Genomic DNA, 15,399 nt, shown 5'->3' with positions numbered 1-15,399 from the left:
TCTCTCCATTCCCCCTCCAAAGCTCTCTCTCTGAGAGGATAGTCAGGATGAAGGAATGTAGTTGGTTGGGAGGGAGGGAGGGAAAGGAGGAGGTAACAAGTGCAAGTCATAGCCTGAGAGAGAGAAAGAGAGAGATTGTGTGTTTGCATGAGAACAACTGAGAGAAACCTGTTTCCCATTAGTTCAATTCATATTCACACTTGATTGATAGATATAGTGCACTATCTAGGACAATAGTCTGACAATATAAGTAGAGGGAAATAAACCTACTTCTATTGACCTCTACTGAGGTAATGTGCTACATACAGAGTGCTTCAGCAGCCTCAGGTGATGTGAAAGGGTAATGATAGGGTTTCAGACATGTTTGGCCAAGTGACTCTCAGACCTCAAAGTATTATCCAATGAGCACGTCACATACTGGGTTATTGGTGGATACAGTTCCACAAACAGCATACCTCACTTGGGTCAAAGTCAAGGAATGTGGAGTAAACTCTAAAGATGTACTGCGGACTCCCCACACCCAACACTAAGATTGTGACTGTCACAAATCCAAAAGGATACACCTTAGCCCCTAGGGGGACAGGCAACTCAAATACTGGGCCTCAAATATAGAAAAGGGCAGAGAGGGAATTTAGAAATTTTGTCTAGCCTGCCTCTTCCCACGGTGTATCGACAACACCTACCTGACAGGTGAGGTAAGCTAGCTTGGGTACAGTGTGGCCTACGATATATCCCTGCTGCCTCTGTCTGCCTATGGAAGCTGGTTCTGAGCTGGGCGGGGCCCCAGTGAAATTAACAAATAACATGTTAATCAAAACTGGAAAAACCAGAGCCCACAAAGCAGGGGTGTCAAACTCATTCCACGGAGGGCTGAATGTCTGCAGGTTTGTTTGTTTTTTCTTTTCAATTAAGACCTAGAGGCAGACTGGAACAGTTGTGATGTTGTTTGAATTGAAGTGTTGTATGTACAGTATTAATAACTTGTTTGCTCCTTCATATCCAAGGTGGGTCTACAGCGTGGCCGTGGCTCGCCTTGTGTGGGATGAGAGTTAGAATGCGTGGGTTACTTCTGGGAGTGTTGAGAAAGACCACGCCGCTTGTGACTCAACGCTGAGGAGCTCCCAGGGCCGCACACTGACAGAGTATTTCCACACGGCCGTGTGAAACAGTTCCAGTGTCCACATGCCAAAGGGAGTAAGCGTGACCATGAGCACGACACTTTACAATGGTCAAATGATCTGCTGTGGTTAACTGTGTCATTCTCCCCGGTCTCTGCCTGTCTGAGTCTGTCTACAGCAACATGACTGTCCTGGAGGTCTGATTGCTAGGTTTACATTTAGAAAGACAGCAAGAGTATGTAGGGGATTTGCTGGGTAATTTGAAAGAAAACTGTGTACTGTTTAATGAGCCAGAACAGATAATAGCCTGTATCAAAAACAGTGTGTTGAAACTCTCACCCTACCCAGTGTTGACTAATTGGGATGAGGCTATTGGAATCTCACTTATCCCTTCACTCCCACTTGTCGCTTGACTGGTTTCCTATACAGGTAAGGTACATACTGACGTCATGGTGCCGTTGTAACACACACGATCACACCCTTCTGGCCCTCAGATTAATGTCATAGCCACACACAGACACAGTGGAAGGTGAAAGGAGATCCCTATCCTACAGGGAATACTACATGGAGCAAATGGACTGTCTAATTCTATGCCTGCCAGTCAATGTTCCCTCATTTTTTAAAATCGCTTAACAAGTTTCAGGTCTGCTGAAAGCAAACTTGAAAATTCTGTGCAACTTCCGGTGTGCGTTTACTGTGAACACCGAGGATGTACCTGCTTAAAGTTAGTTCTAACAGTGGTCAAGTAGGCTACTGTGGCTATTTGATCATAACGTAGGCCTAGCATCAAAAGCAATGGAGAAAATGCATCACATAACATTTTAACAAGGTAATAGCTGTTCTATAGTTCAGTCTACAGTAGCAGCCAATGTGTGGTGTTCAATATAGGCCTACATTCTATGAGACTTTTGACAAAAATATACAGGGCTTGACATTAGTCTGTTTATACACTTGTCCTTGTGTTTTTTGATGCAAGAAACCACTTTACAAAATAGAATTCAGTATTATTCTCATCCCATTATTACAGAGAATCAGACAAATTGTTCTGCCCTCTGCCTATTGGCTACTTAGCTTATTCAAGCCTGTATCAAAATACAACACTGCCCATTGAAGACCAAAAAAGCACTTAAACTGACTTACTTTTCAAAGATGTCTAGAAATGCACATGTTTTGTGCTCTTGTAGGAAGCAATCACTTCCCCATTGCTGACTACAAATGGGGCTATAACAGGGCTAATAACTCCCTAACTAGCAAAGGATATGAACAAATGTACACGTCGCTACATGCAGTTCTCGCTTTGATCTCAAAACAAGGACATCTGCACAAGACCACTCATGCTGTAAATACAGTCTAGTTCAAAGTGAACGGCACAGATCCATATATGGCAATGGTCTATTTGCATATAGGACTACTGCAGTTCTGATTGGTTATGGCACACTGGTCTGTGTCGAGTAGGGGCCTAAGTTATGCATGTCAATGCAATCGAATCCGACTCCGATGCTTTCTGCCCACAACAAAAAACTCTTGCATAGTTTGTTTTGCATACTAAGTCTTGTATAGTTGATTTTGTTTCGGTATGTTGCATTGAAAGTGGCTAATATTGCGTTAATTTGATCACAATTGCCACAGTAAAGGGAAACGGTGATCGTGTTAACTAAGGGGGGAAACTCTAGAAAGTTGAGTGAAAATGTATCTCGTGTTCTCTGCTTGCTGATAATTCTTCTGCATGGCAATCCCGGGGAGCTGCACGCCCGCACACGCGCTCTCAGCTTAGAGGGAACATTGCTGCCAGTTGAAGGATACTACTCCCATGATCTCCATGTTGTGGCATGCTCCTTCCACATACATTATTCTCTGTAATGCACAAGTAATTCACAAGCAAGATCAAGCCCCTTGAAACTGCACAGGTGCAGCTACCACCCATATTAGTGTGGTGAGGGATGCTAAATCTGGTCACTCCCTCCATTAGAGATCCCAGGGACACAATTTGGGCAGAGAGATTCAAGAGGAAAGTGTAAAGTAGTAGGGGTCAGTGATTATGTGGTGAACCTGGTGAGCCACTGGAAAGCCAGCCAAAGTAAGAGACGTACGAGCCTAATTAAGGTGGAGCAACATTCAGGTCAGTCAGGTGACATCATAGGTCAGCCAGAAACAGGTAGAGTTGGACTAGGTCCTAGGACATACACATCAATGTGATTTTATGTAAGCCTCGAAACTAAATGATATCATTATGCAGAGTACATGGACATCCTGTGATTTGTGTTACCCTTTACGTGACCAGAATTAGAATGACATTTTAATTGCTAAGTCATTATCATTTTGGTTTCACGAGATTATATCTACTTTTGCATAACACTGATTTCCCTGGGGATGACGGGGACACTGATCAGTTGAGGCCTGTAACGGCAAGACGATGGCAGTCTGTGGTTCCTTTAGATTCGTCTGGGGTTTCTCAATGCTCCCCATGTATAACAGCTCCCCATGTATAACCCATGTCTAAAAATATAACAGTTTCCTATACAATACTACAGTACTTACTATAGAATGATAAACTGTATTATACTGTAGAATACTATACTGTAACTGTAGTATCCTTCAATAATGTGTAGTACTTACTATAATGTTGAAGTATACTGTAGAATACTATCGTAAATACTCGATATTATCCCCCCCAAAAAACACTGTAGTAAATATTACATTAATGCCCGCAAAAAAATAAGTGAGAAACCTACATGCCAAGTACAGACCAACCTGTTCCCTACAGGTTATAGAAAAGAGTAGAAGCTCTGAGCTATCTGTTCAGACCCCAGTCCTACTATCTAAAGGTTATTGAAAATGTGATATTTTAGTATTTCTCCAGTAGGTTTCCTGAATGAGAAAGCCTCCACGTCTAAGATAATAAAACAAAAACACTATAGTAAGCTAAATACTACAGTAATGTCTACAAAAACACTACAGTACATACTACAGGCCACAAAAACACTACAGTACATACTACAGGCCACAAAAACACTACAGTAAATACTACAGGCCACAAAAACACTACAGTAAATACTACAGGCCACAAAAACACTACAGTACATACTACAGGCCACAAAAAAACTACAGTACATACTACAGGCCACAAAAACACTACAGTAAATACTACAGGCCACAAACCACTACAGTAAATACTACAGGCCACAAAAACACTACAGTAAATACTACAGGCCACAAAAACACTACATTAAATACTACAGGCCACAAACACACTACAGTACATACTACAGGCCACAAAAACACTACAGTAAATACTACAGGCCACAAAAACACTACAGTACATACTACAGGCCACAAAACACTACAGTAAATACTACAGGCCACAAAAACACTACAGTAAATACTACAGGCCACAAAAACACTACAGTACATACTACAGGCCATAAAAACACTACATTAAATACTACAGGCCACAAACACACTACAATACATACTACAGGCCACAAAACCACTACAGTAAATACTACAGGCCACAAAAACACGGCAGTACATACTACAGGCCACAAAAACACTACAGTAAATACTACAGGCCACAAAAACACTACAGTACATACTACAGGGCACAAAAACACTACGGTATATAGTACAGGCCACAAAAAAACTACAGTAAATACTACAGGCCACAAAAACACTACAGTAAATACTACAGGCCACAAAAACACTACAGTAAATACTACAGGCCACAAAAACACTACAGTACATACTACAAGCCACAAAAACACTACAGTAAATACTACAGGCCACAAAAACACTACATTAAATACTACAGGCCACAAAAACACTACAGTACATACTACAGGCCACAAAAACACTACAGTACATACTACAGGCCACAAAAACACTACAGTAAATACTACAGGCCACAAAAACACTACAGTAAATACTACAGGCCACAAAAACACTACAGTAAATACTACAGGCCACAAAACACTACAGTAAATACTACAGGCCACAAAAACACTACAGTAAACACTACAGGCCACAAAAACACTACAGTAAATACTACAGACCACAAAAACACTACAGTAAATACTACAGGCCACAAAAACACTACAGTACATACTACAGGCCACAAAAACACTACAGTAAATACTACAGGCCACAAAAACACTACAGTACATACTACAGGCCACAAAAACACTACAGTAAATACTACAGGCCACAAAAACACTACAGTAAATACTACAGGCCACATAAACACTACAGTAAATACTACAGGCCACAAAACACTACAGTAAATACTACAGGCCACAAAAACACTACAGTAAATACTACAGGCCACAAAAACACTACAGTACATACTACAAGCCACAAAAACACTACAGTAAATACTACAGGCCACAAAAACACTACATTAAATACTACAGGCCACAAACACACTACAGTACATACTACAGGCCACAAAACCACTACAGTAAATACTACAGGCCACAAAAACACTACAGTACATACTACAGGCCACAAAAACACTACAGGCCACAAAAACACTACAGTAAATACTACAGGCCACAAAAACACTACAGTAAATTCTACCTTATACTACAATCCGCAAAAGCACTACATAAATAACTATAGTTTATACTACCATTTATTTATACATAGAATACTATAGTATTTTTTCATGTGGGTCCCTGCAAGGGGAATTCCAACAGGTCTTAAAGCAGTCTGTTGTTGTTGTTGTTTTTTAAGAAGAAAAAGTAACCTGTTGGGGATAGCTTTATGGGACATGAAGCCCAATGTACTAACAAAAAACTGATAAGAAATGTAGCCACTAGTTGTTTTGGTTGTTCCAGCAACTGTTTACATTCAATAAAAAAAAATCCTGATATTTAGTGGAGTTGCCCGTTTCCATGGTGACTGGTCAGGGTTTTATTCTTGATCCACTCCCTCTCTGTCACTTCCACCCTGTGGCTCTTTTTTTAGATCTCACATTATTGCTACATTTCACGTAGTTTGCACATGATCTACCCTCCTCCTCCTTCTCTGACTGTTTTGTCCCTCCTTTTCCTGCTCAGCCCTTGTTTTACCACCCCTCTCCCTCTTTTCTCTCAATGAAATCCAGACATACATATTGTTTGCTTTGAAACGTTGAAAAGAAAACAACTCCTGACTGTTGGTAGCTAGGCAACTCACAATGAGTCATCACTCTGCAGCGCCCATCAACCCACTCTCCTCCCCTGTACACTCTCTTCATGTAGCCTATTGAATAGTGTGGTTCAGTTAGTGTACATTACGCTCAGTTTCAATGAATTCCCTGTTTCTTACGGGTCCTTGAATATTACAGTAGTTAGTATGCAGATGCCTGATAAAAGAGGAAAGTACAGTGGAATTTGTTTTTGTTTTTCAGTCACTCTTAGGCCTACTGCTGTCTGTACAATTCATGCCACTGTACTATTTGGTTGATAATGATCAACATTGATGTTGTCATGTGGTGACACAGTGTCTCTATGACAATAATAGCAACAGTTATAGTGATGATATTACAAAGGAAACACTCAATAAAATCCCTATGACGCACAAATTTGCTAGATTATTCCAAATTGATTTCAGGGAAATTTCCACACAAAAAAATATCCCAATTTGTGCCAGCCATCAATGAGAAACCTACATGCCAAGTATAGATCATATGTTGTGTTCCCCACAGGTTACAGAAGAGAGCAGAAGAGCTGAACTATCGGTTCAGGCTCCAGTCCTACCTACATACAGATTATGGACCCCACTTCTATGTCAAAGATACAAAAAAAATACAGTGAAGTAAATAATACACTACTCTGCTAAAACACTATGGTGAATACTATAGTATATAAATATAGCAATACTGTAGTATTTATACCATAGTATTATATCATGTGAGTTGGTACAAAAGCAGGTTCCCTAAACCATACATTCAAAGGTGAAACTTGATTAGGGTCAGGTTCACCTCTCAGCAATTGCTGACGTTCTTGTGCAACAGCAGATGATGGTTTATTTTCCTACCATATTAACAAAGCAAAGTTCTAGGAACTGCGTAAGGTTACTTGGCCATACCAGGGTAAGGGTGGGGGGAGTGGAGAATTCAATGTGTGCTTTGACTTGTATGACAATACCACCCTCTTGTGGAGAGAAGAGAGCCTGTCATCTCTAACGTATTGTGGTTAAGTTTCAACTTGACTTTTATTATGGTAAATTATATAGCAAACCTGTAATTATATACCCCTGTAGAAATGACAAGCATAATTGGAATCAGCATGCCATTGTTGAGACTAATTACCAATTAAGACTACTTGAGGTTGAATCAGTGAACACATGTGGTGCTTGCGGAAGCATTCAAAAATATACCTTTCCCCTCGTCCCAGTGTGTTAATGCACGTTGAGAAAACAATCATATTGGCAATGTATTTTACACATAAATGTTACGGTATCCTCCTACTTTACATTCTAACAATCACTCGGTATCTGCAAGGTCAGGCTCACGATTCGACGGGTAAAATAATAATCCACACACCTGTTGAGTTCACAGAATCCACACAAAATCCTCTTTCAAGCGACATTGTCTCCCGTAATGATAAACTGACTCATTACACCCCGACGACAAAGACCAACGTCGGTCAAACGAACCAGTCAAGAAACCGCGTAGAAATGCCAGCGCGAAGACAGATCCACGAGACCAAGCCACGTGAAATTGGTGAATCATACGAAAATGTATATTTTCGCACGTTATCTCAGGACTTTGAAGAATTGAACAGATCACGACTTTCAGGTAGAAAACGAATGGTGGTATTCAATGATAAGAACGACAAGTACCATGCCAAACAACACGAGGAAAAGCATTCGGAAGGTTTACCATTTAAATCCTATAGTAATATCGATTGCAACCAAGGAAACATTCAGAATTTACATCGTGGAAAGTTTTCTATCACAGGAAACGATGAGAACCACTCACAAATGGCATACCACTCAGATTCAATAACTCCAGGTAAGCTATAGATGGGCTCTGTTTGTCATGTAGCCTATTCTACCATTCAACCTGTTTAGTTTGACTAGCCACGTATTTCCTTGCTCAAAATATGCATAATAGGCTAATGTTATGTCTATTTTAGGAGTGCGTGCAGGAAAGATCCGAGTTCGAGGTGAAATAGCGAATGCAGATAGCTGGATGAGAATGGAGCCAGACGTAGAATGTGGAGATGAGTCTATGACCCTCACTGTCAGAGGGAGACGAGCCCTACATCTGTTAGTAGACAGAGGTAAATCGGACAGTGACCTATCCCGTTGATCACGACTCCGTTCCGTTACACATTAGTCATTGGATGAAGGTGACTTCTGTACAGGGGGGTGTTTATTTTATTATATATATATATATATATAAACGTTTTTTTTAAGAGCCCCGATGCTCGGTCTGAACATTAACTCACATCGCTTGGGGTAGGGTTTTGGAAGCACAAGGACCTTATATTTTATATAAGCAAGACATAATTTTATAAAAACAAACATTTAAATTGATACACGCCTTTAGAGTTAGGCCCAACCTAGACGTAACATAGTATGTGTAAATCTGGAACACTCAAATCAGTTTGCTATGGTTACATAAAACAGAAGGTTACTTAATAACCCTTTAACCTTAATCCCTCACCTAGCTAACGTTAGCCATTTTTTTCTACAAATGAATACATACCATACTAAATGGAGTGTCACGGATTTACGTACAGAATAATACGGAAGACAGTGGACTACTGTGCTAATTAGCTATCTGCGTCTCTGAACACACTGTGTAAATGGAAGACGGACGCCACAAACTTGAGACATCACCAAAAAATACTATTGGCTGCAACTGTGTTAAAAACAGTGTACAGTATTTTCATTTGTGAAATGATTTTGACGTGATATGAAAGTAGAGGGATTTGTTTCTAGAGACATACTGCAATTGAGAATTGATTCCTGTTTAAGATGGAGTATTTGACTATTTTGGCTTCCAGAGCCAATTCGCCTTTAAACAGAACATGTAGAGGCCTTGGACTATAAGGAGTAAAGTTATCCCAATAATGGACTAAAAGGAGCCTCAGTCTGACCACAAGGAGTGTGGGTGTGAATGATGCATAGCTGTAGGCTGTTCTATTCATTTGTCCTCTTTCCTTTAGCGAATGCCTCTGCTGTCCCCCTGGCCCAACTACCCTCTCAATGTGGCTACTCCGTAGAGTCAACCTGGCGAGACTTGACGTTTGTGGTACCTTATAATGCCTGTCACGTCAACCAAGAAGTGGTAAAGTAGCACTCACCCCCCTCTGCCCTGCTTAAAAGTAACTTGATGTCCATAGTCACAATCCATTCTCTGAACTTGTCAGACTGGCAGGTGAAAACTGTTCTGTGACTGTCATTCTGTCAACATAAAAGCTTTTTCTATTGTTCTTCACACACTGTTATTCACTCCTTTCCTTTGGCCTGCTGACAGGATGGTAGTTATGTGTTGCCTCTGATCTGGAGAGGGACCCCTGTGAAGATGTCCTGCCCAATGTCCCAGGCCCTGGCCCCCTCCTCCCTCTGCTGCTCATCTCAGGGAATGACTGTCAGACTGCAAGTTCATGGAGCCGAAGAGGAGCTCAGAGTCAAGGGTAAGTGTGGAGTTGTATAGTATAATTTATCACAATTGTACTCCGCCTGCACGCTATCGCTGCTGAACAGACTGATTTAGAGACATCATTTGGACTGAATCCAATGTTTCTAACTATTTCTACAGCTATGATGAGTTTGTGGGGCTACTGTCAGGTCTGTATGTGAGCTGTGTTGGTTTCCCCCTGCAGTTAGAGGAAAATGGTTGCCACTGCTTTCGCTGGCCCTGCAGTGTGGCTTCAGTATGGACAGGCAACATGGAGAGCTGCTCATATCTGCACCCTTCACTGCCTGTGGGATCACATCAAAGGTGAGCCATGGCACTCCTATTGCGCTATGACTTGGGATGGAAATGATTACTCAGGGCTACTTGACTGTTCTTTTTTCTTTTACATGAAATTTGCTGAAACAATTTCTTTGCTTCATAATGTTGCATTTCACACTGTGAACAAAACATTAAGAACACCTGCTCTTTCCAGAACGGACCAGGTGACAGCTTTGATCCCTTATTGATGTCACTTCTTAGAGCCACTTCGATCAGTGTAGATGAAGGGGAGGAGATGGGTAAAATATAATTTTTTGAGCCTGGAGACATGAATTGTGTGTGTGCCATTCAGAGGGTTGAATTGGCAAGACAAGAGATTGCAGTGCCTTTGAACGGGGTATGGTAGTAGGTGCCAAGCTCACCGGTTTCTGTCAAGAACTGCAACGCTGCTGGGTTGTTCATGCTCTAAAGTTTCCTGTGTATTTCACTAACTGAAATAATTGACATTTTCTTCCAGGATGGAAAATACACTCTCTCTCTTCAAATAGGAGAGAAAGCCGTCACACTGGCCTGTCCTTCTTCTCTGCCTGTCCAAGTAACACAACCCTTCCGACCTGCAGCAGATTTCCCCCATTATGTAACTATGGGCCCAACAAGCTCAGTTTCCTCAACCCTGCTGTCTAACCCTTTTTCCATAACCCTGTCTTACCCAGTGCTTCACCCATCCTTCCCATTTAATCCCCTGCCCACATTGCCCCCTGATCAGCCTCCCAGCCCTGGTATCCATGTTGCTTCTCCCTTGACTACAGGCCCCTCTGTCCATCCTCCCCTGGCTCAGCGTCTTCAGGCCTACCCATTCTCTCAGTATTACTACCTCCACACGATGCCCCTCAGTGAGTCATACCAGTCACCCCTCTCCTCTAGTCCCCCCTCTCAACTCCCAAGTACAGGCCCCACTGAGTCGAAGCCAGGCCACACTCCTGTCCCAAGCCACCCCAACTACAATAACCCCCATGTTACTCAGTATTCTTCCACTACAGCTGGTCATCCAGTTCACTCTGAAGCTCCCACTCTCCGACCCCCTGAGTATACTCACCACCCATACTACCACAACTACCATCACCCCAACATCCCTATGCTTGAGCCACCTCAAGGGCCCAGTCCTGGTGCCAAGACGGGTACTTCCACCAATGGTCCTCAGGTTGAACCACCTGCCCCTCACAACCTTAACCCGATCTTCCGGGTGTTTCCGCACTACTACCTCTACCACCCCAAAGTGCCTCCCTATAACCCACCCCAACACCCTCAGCCTGTTACCCCTGCCTCTCACTCCTCTACTCTCCCGGTTAGCAGTTCACAAACACACCGTAGAACTCCTGTTCCTCATGTGCCTCACCCTCCACCCTATCCTCACTACTACACCCCACAAACACCCAGTGGTGAAGTCAAGAGATCCCATCACCCTGATAACCCTTTTATTAATCTTCAACCTTTGAAACCTATCACTTCCCCTAACTCATCTCCCACTTTAATAGAGGTCCCATTCTACCAATACACTCTTAATTTTCCCTACAAGCCTCCACCGATCCAGAAACATAGACTTGGTCTCCAGACCAACAATCCCTCTAGACCCATGGACGAACATCCTCCAGTTGTCCCATCTCCCCCTGCGTCGTCTCCTGATCAAAGTGGAAAGTCACACCCTCATGGTCACCTGAAATGGCCTGCACAACAACAGCCCTCCAATTCACACACAGCCCAGAGCCTGTCTACTAGTTCTACCTCTGTTGCCCGTGCTGCAACCCAACCTCTTCTCTTTCCAAACTTCCCCCCATTGTACTACCCTAATCTGAAATCACCCATCAGCAACCCTCAACAAGAACAAAACCCTGTTACTGTCCTCCCCACTGCTCCGCCTGCATCCTCTTCAACCTCTACTCCAGCATCTGGCCATCCAGTTTATCCACACTACTACGATCACCCATATTATTACTACTCAATGCCTTATGATCCATACAGATTACCCCAACCTGTTGATCATGCATTTTCTGCCCCATCTAAAGGAGCTCCGACTCCTCCATCTCAGACCTCTGCTCCTCACACTATGGAGACTTCTCCCCAACTAGCCCTCCCATATGACTACGCCCAGGCCAAAATGCCTATCCAGATTACTACCCAACCTCTGCCTACTCCTCCTGCCACTAACAGTCCTCAAACCTCCACTCCAACCCCAGAAACTACAACTCCTGAAATCCCACCTTTTCCCTTTGACCCTTACTACTACTACCATCCTGGAATGTCCATCTACGACCAGGACCAAAGCTATGATCCCAGTACACACGCCGAAAAGACATCAGGGGCTCAAGCTCCCCTAGATTCTGACCATTATAGAAGAAGCTTTGCCCGCACTCCTTTGGCGAGTCCAACCCAGGCACCCCATCCTACCAACCCCACTCATAACCCCTCACCCCATCACATCATTCATCCACAACCTTCAACCATTCCTTCCCCTCATCGTCCCAACCCAGGGCCCCCTGGAGATCTGTCAGACCCAGTGATGAAAGGTGAGTCTTCATCTTGAACATTTCTACTGTATGTGTGAACTTCACCACCATTGAAAGGCTATGTGGTTGTCTCATATCAGTGCAGGCACTATAAGAGCCACAAGAGGGAACCTCACCTCTACTAGGTGATCCTGGAGACCACCGTGTAATTGGTTTTTACTTCGGTAACAAATATCCACTTTCTTAAGTAGAAGTTAATTTCCCTCCATACAGACCCTGGTTTCAAGGCTGATACACACACACCCTGTGGCTTGTCCGACCAGGACTGTGACGGCTCCTTAGGTTGCTGCTCTTACCTTGTGAATGGTTAGTCTCTCGCTCTCAAGCTACTGGTCTTGGTGTTGCTATGGAGAAGCCATAACAGTTTGGTGTTTCGCCGACATCACAACACTTCTCGGAGGAGTGGAAATGGTCTTCCAGCATGTCCAAGGCCATGTGCACATGCTTGGTATTTCGGGAATGTCAGCTTTCGAACTGCTTTGCTACTCATTAGTTGACACAATGTGCTGTGTCTTAGGTCCTCAGGCTGTGTATGTGTGTCAACCCTCAGAGTGTACATTGGGGCGTCAATTTGTCTTTGCCGTCCCTGGCTCTCTGGTGGACCCCACGGTCTCCCTTCCCCCTCTACCTGCGGACAGCCATGTGTCCTGTACCCCCCAGAGGATGACCTCTGACCTGTACAGTGTACCCCTGGATGGCTGTGGAGTGCACAGATACGTAAGTTACTGTACACTTGCTACTCAACATCCTTGTATAACTGTTCAACATATTACCTGTGTGTAATTATTTTGCATGTTATAGTTTGATGCTCCTTCTTTTGCCCTGTTGCTCGTGTCTGTTTGGTTAGGAGGATGGTCAGGCCATGGTCCACTTGTTGGAGTTCACCGCTCTACTTTCCACACAACATAAACACAGCACCACGTCTGAAGACTCACCTGTCCGGTAAAGCCATTTTACTACCTGAACAAATGGTTCAAATCCCCAGAAAATTTATTTCATTGTTTTTCCCAGAAGTTACCATTTGAATGCTAATGCTTTCAAACCATGATGATGAACTTGCAATCCTTTTGTACAGATGGGATGAGAGAGTGCAACATGAGCTTGTCTTCTGTGTAGGTTGATGGTGGAGTGCAGGTCTTTTCCTGGTTCTCCCGGAAGGGTGAGGTACCAGGTGATGAACACCACCCCTAGCCCCCCTGTCCCCACTAAGGGTTCATTGGCTGTCCAGCTACGAATTGCTACAGGTAGGACTATATAAGTAATGAAACCTTCAGGAGTAGCAGCAGAGCTATGTAGGACTCTGAGGAGGGGGTTTTATCATACTGCATCTGCCAACTAACCACTTACCCTCATATTTATCTCTGCCTGTAGATGAGCACTACAGCAGCTTCTACTCAGAGAAACATCGACCACTCAGTCTACTTCAGGGGCGACCTTTGCACCTGGAAGTGGGTCTGCTGAGCCCCCCAGGCATGGACCCTGGCCTGGTGCTCCTGGTGCACTACTGTCTGGCCTACCCAGACACACCACGGGCCCGCTGGCTGCTCATCTATGATGGGTAGGTTGTTCCACTATAGTTCCTGTTTGTTTACATGCAACAGCAGAGAAAGCACTTCATAGCTGTATGAAATATCCATATTTTATAGGTTTTTCCACAGAACCTGCTGCTCAGCTCCACTAAATAACTGTCCATATAGTGAACAGGCAGTTATTTTGTCTGAACCTCCACGTTGTTTTCTCATTTTTCAGCTGTCCCAGCCGTGGTGACTCCCAGGCCCCTCCCCCACCTGCCCAACCCCGTCACACCCGGAGGCTCACAATCACCACCTTCCAGTCTTTACCCACAGGAAGTCCCTCCCACCTGGAGGACCAGGAGGTCTGTTTCAGCCAATGGTGTCATATTATAGACAGTTTGATACAGTACTGTCTGATCAGTGCATTTGAATGTGTTGTCCTGTCCTCATCCACAACAGATCTACTTCATGTGCTCCCCATCAGACGGGGACTGTATTGAGGGCTGCTTCAGTTTAGAGTTGAATTAACACTCCTATAATGGTTTGGACAATTGTGAGCACAAGGTAGAAGTATAAACCATCCATTTCTTGAAATTACTAAAATGTACTGTATTAATACTGTAGTGCTCAAATGTACGTGTTTCTTAGTGTTCAACTTGACACTCGTATGTTACATCAACTGTTATTCATTTGTAGGACCAAAGCTGGACAACTGAACAAATTAATAAATATACATTTACTCATAATTGGTCAATGATTTTTTTCCCCCCAGCACTTATTCAGTCATGCAGTAAGCACGATGACGAAAAAAACTTTAACAAAAAAGCTCCATTTGGTGCCAAGTTAGTCAGTAGTATTAGCTTGTAACAGAACATAAGCTGTTCTCACAGTGCAAACAAAATCACTGGAAATTGTAGTTCAAGACTTCCTATAAGACACTTGACCTGTTACGGTACACCATTTGGGCAACACTTGGGCTAGTGTACCAAGCCACTCCATATGAAGTGTTTATTCGATCACACTCAGCCTCCAGTACAACTGCTGCCTGATGGGGCATTCAGGGAGACATGATTCCCAAGCGCAATAAGTTTCACATCCACTGATTGGAGTGACTCAAAGGAAATGTATCCGTTGCAAACATTAGTTTGCTTATAAAAATCAGTTGGCATGCTAGAAATTGGCATCAAAGTAATAAGTCAAGCAAACAATGTTCCAGGGTCATATTTAAGGATTCCTGACTCAACTTTGCATGTCAACATCCAAACATGGAATGAAGAAATCAGTCTTTATCACCTCATGGCGTACAAGTGGAG

At 43.3% G+C, this 15,399-nt stretch overlaps 1 protein-coding gene across 1 annotated transcript; it reads left to right on the top strand.

Annotated features, from left to right (window-relative positions):
* Positions 1-7,670: 7,670 nt before the first annotated feature.
* On the top strand, positions 7,671-14,821 carry LOC135555518 (uncharacterized). Its single transcript, XM_064988026.1, has 11 exons — positions 7,671-8,112; positions 8,237-8,383; positions 9,275-9,396; positions 9,586-9,745; positions 9,935-10,053; positions 10,526-12,572; positions 13,123-13,289; positions 13,420-13,514; positions 13,689-13,816; positions 13,944-14,130; positions 14,322-14,821. Exons 1-11 carry the CDS (start codon positions 7,776-7,778, stop codon positions 14,584-14,586), a joined length of 3,774 nt encoding a protein of 1,257 aa, XP_064844098.1. The 5' UTR covers positions 7,671-7,775; the 3' UTR covers positions 14,587-14,821.
* The last annotated feature ends 578 nt before the right edge of the window (positions 14,822-15,399 follow it).

Source organism: Oncorhynchus masou, chromosome 15 (genome assembly GCF_036934945.1).
Source record: "Oncorhynchus masou masou isolate Uvic2021 chromosome 15, UVic_Omas_1.1, whole genome shotgun sequence".
In the NCBI taxonomy this organism is placed as follows: Eukaryota; Metazoa; Chordata; class Actinopteri; order Salmoniformes; family Salmonidae; genus Oncorhynchus; species Oncorhynchus masou.
Note: the sequence above shows the minus strand (reverse complement) of the source record. Positions and strands in the feature narration are given on the sequence as shown.